Source organism: Papilio polytes, unplaced genomic scaffold, assembly GCF_000836215.1.
Source record: "Papilio polytes unplaced genomic scaffold, Ppol_1.0 DF822400.1, whole genome shotgun sequence".
In the NCBI taxonomy this organism is placed as follows: domain Eukaryota; kingdom Metazoa; phylum Arthropoda; class Insecta; order Lepidoptera; family Papilionidae; genus Papilio; species Papilio polytes.
The window spans coordinates 648851-663707 of NW_013526804.1; the positions used below are offsets into that span (position 1 = coordinate 648851).

Genomic DNA, 14857 nt, shown 5'->3' on the forward strand with positions numbered 1-14857 from the left:
ACGCCAAAACCAATCAGCCAAGCCGTTGTCATGGCAACCGCGGAACCCGTACTTCGAGCGTTGCCACGGAACATCTCCCCTACTAACGCACTCGGCATAGTTCCGAAACCTAAAAAAAATAGCAATTATGCAAATACCATTAGTTGCGCATTAGTTTTAAGTAGGCACGTCGATTATAAGCGTATTCTTCTAATCGACGTGTCCACTTAAGCATCTGGTTTATAATAGGTATAAATCTTACCGATTTCGTATGAAAAGAAGTACATAATAAGCGCCATGAGCGGGAGCCATCCGATGTCTGCTATCACCGGACTCTTCACTCGCGATAGATAGAAGAATGTGCCAAGAATCGACTGAAATTAAACGAAATATATTATTATTGATTCGTTATTAAAATCATTCTTGTCGCAGCTACTTACAAAAATTTCCAATAAATTGTTAAATTTGTAAATAAAACAAGTAAACTAAGTGTAAGTACCTAAAACTTTTAATTGTTATTTAAAGTTCTTTATCTTTGAAGGACACTGTTTGCGATTTATTAAGGGTTTTGATACAACTACACTTGTTGTGTCTGTTCTACACTATCTAGAAAGAAATAGCTAATCCTTGATTCAAAAATTTCAAAATATCAGTGATGTCGATGATGTCTAATAATAAATAGTGGCGATGTTGACTACTTTGTCTCTATTTTTTGAATACTTACGAGACTCATAGCACAGAATGCGGTTGATACAAGCAGCAGTATCCTGCGACCAGCTCGCTCAACAACTGTAGGCGCTATCAAACTTGCTACCAATCGTGTCGCGCCGATTATAATCGTTGCTAAATCTGGCCTGGAAGCAAAATAAATCAATGAAATAAATTTGGAGCTATAAAGAAGAGTTAAATGTCAACTGTGTTATTTTTATTTAAATAACTTTCGCGCCCTTACAACCTATAAATTGTTTACAGTAACTACTTTAATGTTTATTTAAGAATTTGCTATGACAATTTGAACAGGCGCCAAGAAAATAATAGAGTTATAAATGTCTCTTACTGAACTTTGTTGAGAGATAACTCACAAATGTAATTGCTTGTACATTATTAAAGTTTGTATTAAAAATATAATAACCTTATTGAAGATCCGGCAATCTGGAAGATGGTCGTGGCAAAGAATAAAACCGCTGCAACACCACTTAACTGCTGCAGTGTACATAGACTTAACGTGATGAAAAGTGACCATCTATTCGCCTTTACTGTGAAGATCTTTATCCAGGCCTTCCAACTATGGCCTTCATTCGGATTCGTACCTCGCACAGACTCGAATACGTTCTCTAAGTCGTCTACTCGTCCAAGATAACGTAGAGTTTCCTTTGCCTCAGTTTCTTTGCCTAAAATAAAATATATAATATAATTAATCCATAGAAGATATCTCACATTATTTTAGTCAAAAGTTAAAAATCATCAAGTTAAAAATCAGTTTCTCAGAGCACATGAAAAATTGATAAGTAAGCTTATTTATATTGGTAATAACCAAAATCTTTGCTTTTTGCGTTTTATCTCTATTTTCATGTTAAAAAATTCATATACAAATTTCTCTTCAAAATTCTCCGTAATACTTCGCTTACCCTAAATAAATTAAAAATATCCCCTGACAATATAAATTTTCATCTTGTCACACATTTGTTTGTTTTACAATGTTCATAAAGATTAACTTAATGGTTTTATTTTTCTTAATGTCGACTAAATGTGATACGTCTTTAGAATTAGAAAAATAACGTTATTTGTATCTAGGATAGAAGCGTAACAATGTTAAAAAACAAAAAAGACCGCCTAATTTTCGGGATCAATGAATTTTAACTTTCCCAGTTGCATTATTTTTATTAAAAGTTATTATACACACTTTTGCTATTTTTTTCTGGCAGGTACAACTAAATTATAGTAATTGTAAGATTGCTCACCTTTAATTGCATAATAAACTGGTGACTCTGGTATAAACAGAATCCCAATAACATGGATTATGTTAATGAATAATGCTATATAACCTGTAGCCGCGTAGGAAACGAAAGGTCCTATGGTGTATGCCGCTAGAGTACCAAATATTCCCACTATAGACGTCGATGTTAGAAGAATACCACGTATGTTAGTTGACCTGGAAATAAATGACAATCAATTAAAAATGGATACACTCTCTTATAATTAATAAAGTGTAGAAACCGAGTAGTTTTAGACCCATCGTGTCATCGAGCGATTATGGCGAGCAGTTACTCGGCTAGATTTGTAGCTGTGTTCCAGAGTTACGAATATTATTTTTTTTTAAATAAACAAGTAACTGTTGCTCTTGATAATAATATGTTTAAACCCCATGTTATTATTATACAGATATATGACGATAGTTTGAAGGGTGTAAGATACAAATATCATGTTTTTGTTCATCGAAATCTGTATTAGATGCGGAATCAATATTATATCTAAAATCCCATAGAATATGCTGTAGCAACTATATTGCAGTGGTTTTAAGTGTTTACATTATTTTTAATAACAGGCTGATTTTGATAAAAATTTTAAATAAATAAAAAAAATTAACTTCAAACGCGAGACCTATCTTTTGATATTGCAATTATATCGTCAATTTAACAAAAAGGTAATTGTTAGCAAATACATAACGTTAATGTTATATGTTTTATTTGAATATACCATGTCCATATTGATTTATTTGAGCGTGTGCACATCTTTGACGAAACTATCGCACAACCGTTGTGCGATTGTCGATTGTTTCTCAACCCTTTTAACTGTTAATTTGCACAACTAAAGTGGTAGTGCGCACCCTCCATATATTATCAAGAATCAAAATGCAACTAAACAGTGCTTTTTATTGCTTTTTTTCGTTTATTCTATTACTTAGCAAAAATGTTATCTAACATCAAAGTTAAAAACAAAACACTCGTTTTCTCTTTCTCCGAAGTGTATGAATGGGACAACGTTTTTATACAAATGATTACTTACGCAATTTCCCCAACGTAGACGAGGTTACTAACTGTCACCATTCCCATACCGAGGCCGCTTATAATTCTTATAGCGAAGACCATCGCTACATTCTTTGTGGTCACGATAAGGATTATCGCAGTCAAGTTTAACAGACCTCCCAGGAACAAACATGGCTTCCTTCCAATTATATTCGACAAATAACTTGGTATGTATGGACCTGGAATAGAAACAAAAAGCAATTAGGGCCTGTCCCACAATTTTTGTAATTTGTCAGATAACAATCCAACGTATGAAATATATGATGGAAATATCTGATTTTGGTACTCTATCTGACAATGACCAAACTTTTAAGCTATCTGTGCCTCTATCAATCAGAGTTGGGACAGGCTTAACCTACAACCACGAAATATAACAAAATTAAAGTAAAATCCAAGGACCTAGAGTCCTTTGGAAAAATACAACTGTTTCAAAGGTTTACGTTACAATGCACTAGCTATTGCTCGTTACTTCGTTCACCTAAAATTTAAAAATATAGCCTATGTTATTCAACAATAAAGTAGATTTTTGGTGAAAGGAATTATGAAATCGGTTCAATACTTTTTGAGTTATAACAATATATATAATAATGCAAAAATACAATTCTATCCTCTTTATAACATTAGTTTAGATATTCAAGCAAAATAAACTCAAAACGTCAGCTTAAAATATCTATGTAAGCTGAGATTTTAGCCCACTGTGTGCCGTTGGTGATAGACAAGGAGTGGACGAATACGCGTTAACCTTTACTACTTGGACATAAAACTATTGTCATCATGACAAGACATTGGTCACACACTGAATAGGAACACGTAGAAATAAAGAACCTACATTAATATCCTTTTGTTCCTTTCTTTTATCAAAAGTAAAGAATTGAAAGAATAGGTAGGGATTCAGAATGTCCCTTAAGAAACATCTTGGAAGGTCATCTACAATCATTTACTAGAGGGCAAATGGTTTTAATAGTTTATGAACACTACAATTAACTACAATTCTGTTGTGATACATTTTATCTAAACACACACTACTTCGTGGAGTAGGATGTCAGCAATCACAGCATGTTTTTGAATAATTCTTTCATTAACTACACGTTTTAGTCTATCTTCACGCTATTAAACTTAGGGGGCAAATCAATTGAAAAAAAACCCTAATGTGGAAAAGGGACCATAAACTACAAGCTGCTAACATTAAGGAAGCAAGATTGTAAATAGTTTTGACATTTGCAATTGACAAATTGAAAAAAAATAAAGTAAAGTCTTATAATTTCATGCGGATGAAGCAGCACGGGAACAGCCAGTATTAGAATATAGTTACAAATTGAAGACCAATTTTGATGGAACAAAGTGCAGTTATTTTCTACTGTATCATGTTTAACAAGCAAACAAAATAATTGCAGCTAACAATTTAATTATTCAGTATTCAGAATTATTCAGACCGTGTAATTTTCAACGTAACATGAGCTATAATGCTACGAGTATAAGCCCACACGTTGTATCTGTAAATAATTTGGTTAGGTATAAAATAGGTGTACGTATGATATAGACGATAGTCTGAAAGCACACATAGGTTACTTTCTTTTGTTTTAGTTTTAATTCCACGCGGACGGAGAGCGGGCGAATGCTACTTGTGAAATAACTATACAGATAATTCACAAGAGATTTTAAGAGTAAACAATTATTTTATTATAATTATATATGGAAAACTAATCCGCGGATTTGATGGTAAAGAATATACTTCTCTTATCATTTCTGTCATGTCCATACCCTTCCTGGTAACCCTCATTTTATGAAGCCCGTGTTATGTAAATTGCCCTCTTTATAATATTACCTACTGTCGCTCGAGAGAGTCTGAGCGGAATAAAAAAAAACATAAGCAGCTTAGTTATTCTACCAGATTAAGTTTTACGTATGTGCGAATTGTCAGCGAGATCCGTTCCGTTCTAAATATAGGTAGTAACAAACATCCATCCATTCATCTAACTTTGCATTAATATTAGTGAGAAGTAAGATAACAGATTGACAACTATAAATGTGAAATGGAAGACATGTTAAAGAAACGTAAGCAATAAAAGGTTAGCATGGTATGGGCATATTAGGAGGGATGATTCACACGTAACAAGGAAAACGTTAGTGTTGAGTGTGGAGGTACACCGGTAGAGGTAGACCTAGAAAGAGATGGATTGCGTGAAAGGTGATATGATAAAGAAGGGAGTGATGACTGAGTAGACATATGATAGAATTATTTGGAGGATAAAAACCTGTTGCGTCAACCTTACGAGTAGGATAAGGAGTAAAATGAATATGTCAAAAAATGTATGAACGTAGAATTATTGTTCTTTTACCACTTACCGACCTATTGTTATTATTGTGCACAGACGTAATAAAATTTAACGATTCAGTGTCAAGGTTGCCTGGTATATTCCATACACTTGTTATGCAAAAGTTTTGTTGTTTATTTTTTTTAGCAAACGAGATTTCGGTTGTGAATAATTTTGAAATTCGTTTTTTTAATGCGAACAAACGAGTCGATATGTTATTAAAAGTGCAATCTTTTGGGTGCATTCCTTGTCAAATAGAAATACCCACATTTTAAATATAAATTCTTTCCCTTAGGTTATTACTAGATGAAAACAAAAGAAGAAAATGTTTTAATAACTTTACCTTATGTCTGTCAGAAAATCAGGATTCTTTTGTTTTGACACTGACGTAAATTAAAGGACAGGTTATAAACCATAGTACTTTGTGTCTAATTGATGTGCGCCAATTTTTTGGTGGTGAGAACTCGAAGTCGGAACAAAAGGATCACCTATCCATTTATATAGATCGATGATTTTTAAATAATAATTAAACCTACCTACTATAGCACCGACATAAAGTAGGGATCCAATCCATGACACTTGTAGATCTGTGATCAGTTCAGGGAGAGGCGTTTGATCAGGATCTTGTAGCTTGGGTATTATAGGTGCAGACCAACCTACACTATACCCATCTATAAACTGCCCGATGTTAACTTAAAAAAAATGTTACTAGCTCAGACAATAATTTTTTAAATTAGATACATATGTGAAATGTTTAATTAAATTATCTTTTAGTATTATTTTTATACATAAAAGTAGTTAATTTCACTCGAAAAGATGCATTCAAACACCCGGTGAATTTAAATGGCATATTTGCATAGATACGTGTAATGTATTATTTATTTGAATTAAAAATTTCACAAATTAGTCGTATTAATAAATAGTATTAATAGATTATTAACACTCAAATATACAATAAAAACTTACCACAAGAAACAATAAGGATTTGTGTTTTCAAATACGAATCCATCATAAAAAAACTTATTTGGAAAATAACTAGAATCTAATCTTGCGTCTTTTCATTTAAACAGATTAAAAATATTCCGTGTGCAATATTCTTTATTTTACAATTATATATCTAACCCTATAAAACATTCTTGCAAGTGTCACGAAGTAGAATACACTAATGAATGTTGACAAAGAAATAATACAACCAGAAAATGAACGATGGAAAAAAAAAACAAAACCGATTCTGATACACTCACTGAATTTATTTAGACTTAACTAGCTGTTGCCCGCGATTTCGCCTGAGCGGTTTTCTTCCAGATTATTTTCTACATCAGTGCCAAACAACAAATATCCGTTAAGTCGTTGAAGTAACATATCCATACAAAGTTTTATATTTATAATATTGGTATGTGTATGTACCCAAATAATAAAAGTGAGGTAGGTGCAAAATGTATTTGCGTTACTTATATCTGAAAAGACTTTTTTTTAATTTTCTCCACCTGCCAGATCGTCTGCTTATCTGTCTATCTATCTATATGGTCATATTTAACTTAATAATTATAGTAAATAGGATTTATATAGTGAGCTGGCAAGTGTAAATTAAATGTTGGTGAAAAATATATCACTAACAAACACAAACGTACACAAATTGATTTTTCATAACTATATAGACCGGTTTGATTAACAAATTAGACTTTATCGAAAAGCGCCAATAGCCTATTGGTAAGGGGTACGAAATTCCAATCACGTGATCGAGAGTTCAAATTCCGCAATTCGACTATTATCGTATACAGATCCTTTTGTTTGTTTTGGGGGGGGGGATCTTCGAAAGATACCCTGTCTTTTATAAAAGACAGGGCAATGTGAGATTTTTATTCACCAAAAACCCCCACCTTGGCCGCCCTCAGGTGCGATTTGAGGGTCCCGGGATTTGCAGAGGAACGCACCAGTACCCTCTGCACCGTGTTGCTTCCGTCGCTGCATCGTAAACAGATCCTAGCATAAGCCTAAAGTTGAGTTGGAAAAGTAATAGAAATGTTAATAAATCATCAAAAATTTGCTAATAAAAGTTTGAAAACAAAAATTGTACAAATGACTGCAGCTGGCATTTTCCAATAGCCTTCATAGAAGTATGCTAACTATCGGCCCATGTACCTATAATTTCATAACGTTCATTATATCTGTGTTCTATTTTAAACTTTATCGAATATCATTCAAACGTTTTTTTAAATAATCTGTATCAATAAAAATTATTATTGGTAAAAATGAAACAACCACACTAAACAACAAAATATTTATTTGTTCACACGACAAAATCTAAACAAATTACACTAAGGTTCTACCTTACTACGCTACGCAACTAGTTTATTGGCGATTCGCGATTCTATAATAGTTAGACCCGTTTTTCACTAATCGATTAATAGCAAACTGTCTTTAGCAATTATGCTGCTAGTTATGTAGTGGAAAATGGGTTTTACTGTCACACTGACAATAACTAATCGTTACTTAAACAGCCCCTTATGTATCAATCGACCTTAAGGCGACTCCTTTAGTAAATATTAATTATAACAATTAAATTATTCTTAACTAGCTCATCATCTCTTGTATTTCATTTAAAGTTTTCCCTTTAGTCTCCGGCACTAAGAAGTACGTGAAGAAGAATGCAACAATACAAGAACCCCCGAAGATCCAGAAAGTGACGTCACCACCAAGCGCATCTATCATACTGTTGAAACCAGTTGTGAGACCAAAGCCGACGAGCCAAGTGAGGGTTATAGCGAGAGCGGAGCCATTAGCACGAACATTAGCACGGAACATCTCCCCGACTATCGCATTTGGTATCGTACCGAAACCTGGAACAAAAATTGGTACAAATGGGACTGATTGGGTACCACAAGCACCCGAAAGCGAGCCAGGTGTACCAGATGCAAGAAGGAAGTTTGTATCCTAAACGACTGAACGGATCTCAATGAAATTTGGCATATATGTAGAGGATAGTCTGGAAGATCACATAGGATACTCACTTTTGTTTTTTTAACTCCATGTGAACGGAGTCGCGGGCGAAAGCTACTAATAAAATAATAGACTTACCAGCTTCATACGAAAAGAAATAAATAATCAAAGCAACTAGCGGTAACCAGCCAATAGACTCAATGGCTGGACTCTTCACCCTGTCTAAGTAGAAATATAGACCGAGTACACCCTGTAAAAAAGAAACAAGAACTATTGAAGCTATTCTAAAAAGCCTACGAATATTAGAATTCGTTAGGGTACTCTTAGAGTTTTGCATTACTTCGTAATATCTATTTTATTTTTTTCAAATTTAATTAACGATACAATATCATCGAATTATTTAATCCTTTGAAATACATTTTCGAAAATGTAATCTATATGTCCATTATATCTGGAGAAGTTTTTGGTTTTTTATTTAAATTATCCAAAGATTAAAAGTATAATAGCGTGGGTATGGAGGAACACCGGTAGTAGTAGCCCTAGAAGGAGATGGATTGATTGCGAGCAAGATGACATTGAAGGGAAATGAGGAATATAAGATGACGAAAAATAGATTTTCCTGGAGGATAAAAACCTGGTGCGACCCTACGGGAGTAGGAAATGGTCGAGGAGATGAAATTACGAAAGCAGCATTTAAAAGAAGAACGTCTTGGAAAATGTAAATATTTAAATAAAAAGTTTTGTGATAAATTAAGAAAAAAATAAAAAGGATACAAAAGACAATAAATAAGTCGAAACACGTAGTTAAAAACACGTAACATGATGAAGCATTCAAGTGTTCGATAACAAAAATCACGACTACGTTAAACTCATATTGTTATTTAGATTAGATATGTGTATAAATTCGAACACTAACCGATTATCATTTAAAGTACTTGATAATGAACTCCAATGAACTACGATTTCTATCTGAATGCAGTATATTGCAATTGAAAATCAGACTATTTCATCGAAATTCAAACCATAAAGAAACTTGTTTTCTACCTAACTAGGGAAATATGAAATATTGTACTTACTAAACTAATAGCACAAGCAATCATAGACACCAATAAAAGAATCTTTCTTCCAGATCTTTCTACAAACGTTGGAGCGATTAAACTAGATACTAATCTTGTAACACCAATAATAATAGTTGCCAAATCAGGTCTAATAGATGATCCAGCCAATTGGAAGATTGTCGTCGCAAAAAACAATACAACAGCCACACCACTTGTTTGCTGAAGAGCTCCCAAAGTAAATGTTATAAACAGTGACATTCTGTTTGATTTTACAGTGAAAATTTCAATCCAATCTTTCACTTTACTAGATTCACTTTTCTTCTGTGCAAATGTATCTAACACTTTATCTAAATCAGCAGACCTTCCTAATAAATTGAGCGTTTTCGCTGCTTTTATTTCTTGACCTGAAATAAAAAAAGCAGAATAAAAAAGTCATAAGCTTGAACTAGATCACAGTGTTTTTGAATTATCTATATTCATTTGTTTTGGCAAAAACTTTATGGAACAACTAGCCTTCGCCCGCGACTTCGTCTGCGTGGAATTAAAAAAAAACAAAAGTGAGTAGCCTATGTGGTCTTCCAAACTATTCTCTACATCCATGTCAAACTTCTTCGAAATCCGTTTAGCGGTTTAGGCTACAAACTCTAACAAACATCCATTTATCCATCCATCCATCTAAAATTTTCGCATTTACAATATGAGAAAGATAATTTAGTAAGAAGTAAGATTGGGCTTCTAATTATTTCTTCAAAATAATAAAATTCAAAATAATTTGAAAACATTAAAACAGACTAGGGTTCTACCTATCATTGCGTAGTATACCGGTGATTCTGGCACAAAGAATAGACCAGCTACATGTGCTATGCTCACAGCTAGTGCGATGTAACCAGTCGCTGCGTATGATACGTAGGGCACCACTGCATACACAATCAATGTACCAGTTATCCCCACTATACCCGTAGATGTTAGGAGTATACCTCTAATATTAGTCGACCTGAAAATATATTGGAAAAGACATTGATCAGGGAGCATTTGCTACGCAGGAAGCTAACGGTTGCAGAAATAGAGGTTATCAACTTAACTGCTAACTTCACATCACTAGCTACAAACGTTCCCACTGTGGGACTCAGAATCTACGCTAACTAAGGAGGTGACTAAACCTTAGTCAGCCAACTTCATCACCATATCATAATTTAAAATAGCACCGATTAAAACAGTTTCTATAGATGGCCGAAGAAGTATTCCTATTGATAAGATAAAAATGTCAAGATCATAAAACACTTTAGTTACAATGTAGTAATCTTAAGAGACCATTGACTTAAGTGTAGCGTTCTCACACAAAACATCGTTCAATGGTGTTAAATCCGTCATAAAACTTACGCTATTTCACCAACATACACCAGATTGCAAACTGTGGTGATCCCCATTCCTAGACCACTCATCACCCTTAACGCCATCACCATCGCTACATTCTTTGTGGTGATGACCAGAATGTATGATAATACATTTATACATCCACCAATCAGTAAACAGGGTTTTCGTCCAATCAGATTCGATAATATGCCAGTGACGTAAGGACCTGAAATTACATCAAAATCATTTGGAATTCCCTTCGTAACAATCTATTGAATAAAAATCACAAAAACCTAATTTATTGTATAATCTCGGATTATTATGATAACTAATTCCTTTAATAACAATATAGAGAGATAATGTGATTAAAATTGGAAGCATTTGTGGTTTATTTTCATTTCTACTTCAATACACAAATTATTTAATTTTTTTAATCCTTGTCATATCCACTCAATTTAAATCAAATATTTCATTTGTTTATATGTAGTGTATTGTACAATATACACTCAAGAGCATTGAATCCGTGTCACTTAAAAAAACCAAAAAGTCCCGTAAACTAAGAACGCTGTTTTTTTTTTTTGGTTAGTGATCCGGATTCAATGCTCTTGAGTGTACTAAGCGATAACGATTTAAATGTAATATGTATATAAACACTATGGTTAATATACTTGGAATGTATGAATGTTGAATTTACTTTATTTACAAGGAAAACCAATTATTAAATGTTCTTTTTCTCTCTGTCCGCATTTGTTGTGAGGAATCTCCATATTCGGAAGTTTTCCAGGCTAGAAAGAAGTAGAATCTCCATAGAAGTAGGATTTTAAAGGACGTTTACTTTGTAAAGTATCTTGTCATAACAAAATTCTCGGTCGACAACAAGTTAATCATAAATCACGATAATTTTTATCGTCGTGCGTAGGTCATGATTTTTTTTATATCAATCGTTATTTATCAAGACAATTAGTAATTGTATTAGGTTGACTGAACGATATTTATATAAAATAAAAACAATTTAATCGATTTTATTAATCTATCCAAAAGCTTGGAATATTCCATAAACATCTTAACGAACAATTTTCTAATAATAAAAAAGACTTATAAGAAAATGATTGAACAGACATTGAAAATTCCCACATGAAAAATAACTCAACGCTTAATTGACAGTGAAATATTAGATGCACTCCTCTTCAGTCACAGACATCAAGGATGGTATAGTAGAATGAAAATACAGTCTAGTTATATTTTTCACTTCAACCCACATTTTCCCTGAGAAATCTAAGCGACCGCTGAAAATAGATATCCGCAATTGCAGATGCGGTCCCTACCATTATTCAACGGAGGAGACGCACATAATATCCTATTTCCACTTACTATGCGTATCCTCCACCGTCAAATCCACTTTCCCTTTCCATCCATCCATCCATCCAAAAGGGTGGGAAGGGAAAGGGACTAAAATTAGTCCTCCCGAACGCACACTAATCAGACGAACGTGGAACTGCTTCCACATGACTCTTGTCTTCTGTGTGGTCGTGGTACACCGGGCGAGTTATCCTATTCGTGCGAAGATGTTAAAGCAAGCTACCAGTTAAACTATACTCTGCTGGCATTATTGTACTCACCAATCATAGCTCCTATATATAGCAGTGAACCGACCCATGATGCTTGGATATCAGTTATAGGTTCAGGCAAAGGCGATGTTGAGTTATCCTGTAACTTTGGTATGATCGGAGCGGACCATCCCACGCTGTATCCGACTATAATCTGTCCAATGTTAACTGAAAACAAAATTAAACTTAAATTATAGTGACCATAAAGACCCTTTTGCATTGATTTTCATCATTACCAGCTCACTATACCAGTAAGGGGTGACTAGGCCATAGTCAACCACGCTGGCCCAATACTGGTTGGCAGGAGGTTTTAGTAGAAATTAAATGCGAAAGCTCAAATGGATTTATACACGTTTATTGTTACCTTCAGAATGAGGTTATTTGTAACAGATATTGGCTTAAAACATACGAAATGGCAACACCTATGTAGTTAGTGCTACAATGTAAAAATAATTAAGGACTTACTGCAGGCTACGATTAGCAATTGGAACTTAATCGATGTATCCATTACAACTGGCAACTTTTGTATTTTATCGTATTCGTACTCTGGACGTTCCATTTAGTTTTTAAATATTGTTATTATAAATTTAAGTCTAATTACATATTATTTAATTAAATGAATGTACAACTTCAGTGAAGAACGAATATGATCTAAACGATTTATCGAAAATTTTGATCTTCGTAAATTTCCCTATATATCTGCTAATGCAGTTGTATTGAAGATAGTAATTAATGATTAAATTGAGTAATTGTAGATTAAATACATTTGATAATGCATGTAAGTGGTGCAGAGAATTTCGAAACAGTTTCGAATGCATTTCTTATATAACTAAATGATGAAATTTAATGCATGAAAAGTTACTAAATATGTAAAATCATCATTATTTTTTTTAATTTTAATGAAAGTAAATATCAAGCAGTGTGCATATTTTATTATAAAACTATCGACATGACCCAAATTCATATGTTTTATAGCATTTTATACAATGCCATCTTGTTAATGTTATAAATGTGAAAGTTTAGATGAATGGAGACGTACAGAAAGAGGATATATTCCCATCCTGTGCGTATCTTCTACCGTCAAATCCACTTTTCTATCCTATTCATTCCTTAAAATATGAGAATGGAATATAAGTGGGAAGAGAAAAGGGGACTAAATGGCTTCCAGCACGCACATAGATCAAAATTGTCTCTTTTGTTTATTTTATATGTGGTTGTGTTATAACATTCAGCGAGCTGGCAATTCACACAAATAGAAAAGAAAATTGAGACTGGATTTGACAGAGGTGGGGTATGCGGTCTCCGGAAGGAGGTCCTCTGTCAATCTGCATCAATGCATCTGCTTTTGCCAAAGTCTATGGGCAAAGATTACTTCTTTATTTCTGCAAAATGCAACTCACCTGTTGCTCATTTTCTACATTATGATTTAAAATAAAGTAACGTTCACAAACACCATTAATTCTTGTAATCGATGAAATTAATTACTTCACATTGTGCATGGACCCTTATTACCGAAGCTTAGAAGTTAGAAAAAAACTCTATTCCTTCAATGGGTGTTTATAATTCTGCCAATTGCCACACCGATTTGAACTTAATGTTTTCCCATTGAGCCGATCGAAATAAAATCAATTAACTGAATAGGATAAAAAATTCCCATTAGACCCATCGATAGATAAGCCCGACAGTAAAGTCCAACAGTAAACTTACTGAATTGTTATTAAAAATGGAAAGAACTAATGAATTCTAATTACATATTACCCTAATTTCTTGAGTAAAATAAGTAAACATGTCGTAAGTTTGACAATATAGAGGTTATTTTAAAAATTCCGTTTTATTAATTTTGTTTCTTAGATCCAGTACTGGAATCTATAGAATGCGGTGGATTTTATCCATTTTTTAATCATTTATAAACCAGCGCTTGATCACGAACCCACCTAGACCAAAGTAAAGATGTGGTGTCTTTTGTATAAATAGATTCGAGGGTATATTACGTATATACTTTTAACTCACCAAATCACTTCTTCTCATTGTGTTCTACAGTTTACTGACTGGAAGTAAACCCTGTTTGTCATAAACTGCATTATAAATTTATCAAAATTGCATAGAATACATATTAATGTTGATAAATCGTCTGCTAATAATCATGAACTTGACGCATGCTCACTGATTTATTATAAACGATAAAAAAACGAGATCTTATAAATGTAATAATGTTTATCAATGTCATCGAAAGGTCGTGTGATTTAAATAATAAAAGATTTTGTTTATTATAATTGTATCTGTTAGTTTCCACAACAGGTACGAGTATGTTGTCATCTCTATCTTTTTGATGTGAATGACAAGGACGTTTATACTATTGTCATCTTTTTCATTCTCTTTAACAAAATAGAGACAACATGTATTAATTCAAGTCGAAACTGGCATTTGTTTTATTAAACAATGTTTAATTAAAACTAAAACTTAACACAAACTGAATATGACCTCCTGTAGATGAATTAACTCGTTTGTTCGGTCACACGAGTCACGGGTAGCTATGGAATAAAACTTGAATATTAGTTTGATTGGCAATCAGACTTGTA

General features: G+C 33.3%; 2 protein-coding genes across 3 annotated transcripts in view; both read right to left on the reverse strand.

Moving 5' to 3' along the window:
* Positions 1 to 6496, reverse strand: part of LOC106106098 (facilitated trehalose transporter Tret1-like) — an 8857-nt gene extending 2361 nt beyond the window's left edge. Inside the window, exons 1-8 of the mRNA XM_013286626.1 lie at positions 6287 to 6496; positions 5857 to 6012; positions 2986 to 3184; positions 1941 to 2131; positions 1112 to 1370; positions 704 to 833; positions 242 to 353; positions 3 to 109 (exon numbers count right to left, since the gene is read on the reverse strand). Of these exons, the coding sequence (XP_013142080.1) occupies positions 3 to 109; positions 242 to 353; positions 704 to 833; positions 1112 to 1370; positions 1941 to 2131; positions 2986 to 3184; positions 5857 to 6012; positions 6287 to 6332 (1200 nt within the window). The 5' untranslated portion in view covers positions 6333 to 6496. The remainder of the gene's footprint in view (positions 1 to 2; positions 110 to 241; positions 354 to 703; positions 834 to 1111; positions 1371 to 1940; positions 2132 to 2985; positions 3185 to 5856; positions 6013 to 6286) is intronic.
* A 1090-nt stretch (positions 6497 to 7586) lies between these two features.
* On the reverse strand, positions 7587 to 14396 carry LOC106106138 (facilitated trehalose transporter Tret1-2 homolog). 2 transcript variants are annotated; one of them, XM_013286682.1, is made up of 7 exons: positions 14289 to 14396; positions 12291 to 12446; positions 10699 to 10897; positions 10122 to 10312; positions 9337 to 9722; positions 8399 to 8510; positions 7587 to 8160 (listed from the first exon to the last, which is right to left on the reverse strand). In XM_013286682.1, exons 2-7 carry the CDS (start codon positions 12295 to 12297, stop codon positions 7895 to 7897), a joined length of 1161 nt encoding a protein of 386 aa, XP_013142136.1. In that variant the 5' UTR covers positions 12298 to 12446; positions 14289 to 14396; the 3' UTR covers positions 7587 to 7894. The 2 variants fall into 2 exon arrangements, with proteins under 2 accessions (XP_013142136.1, XP_013142135.1); XM_013286681.1 differs by lacking the exon at positions 14289 to 14396 and adding an exon at positions 12744 to 12938.
* Positions 14397 to 14857: the final 461 nt, after the last annotated feature.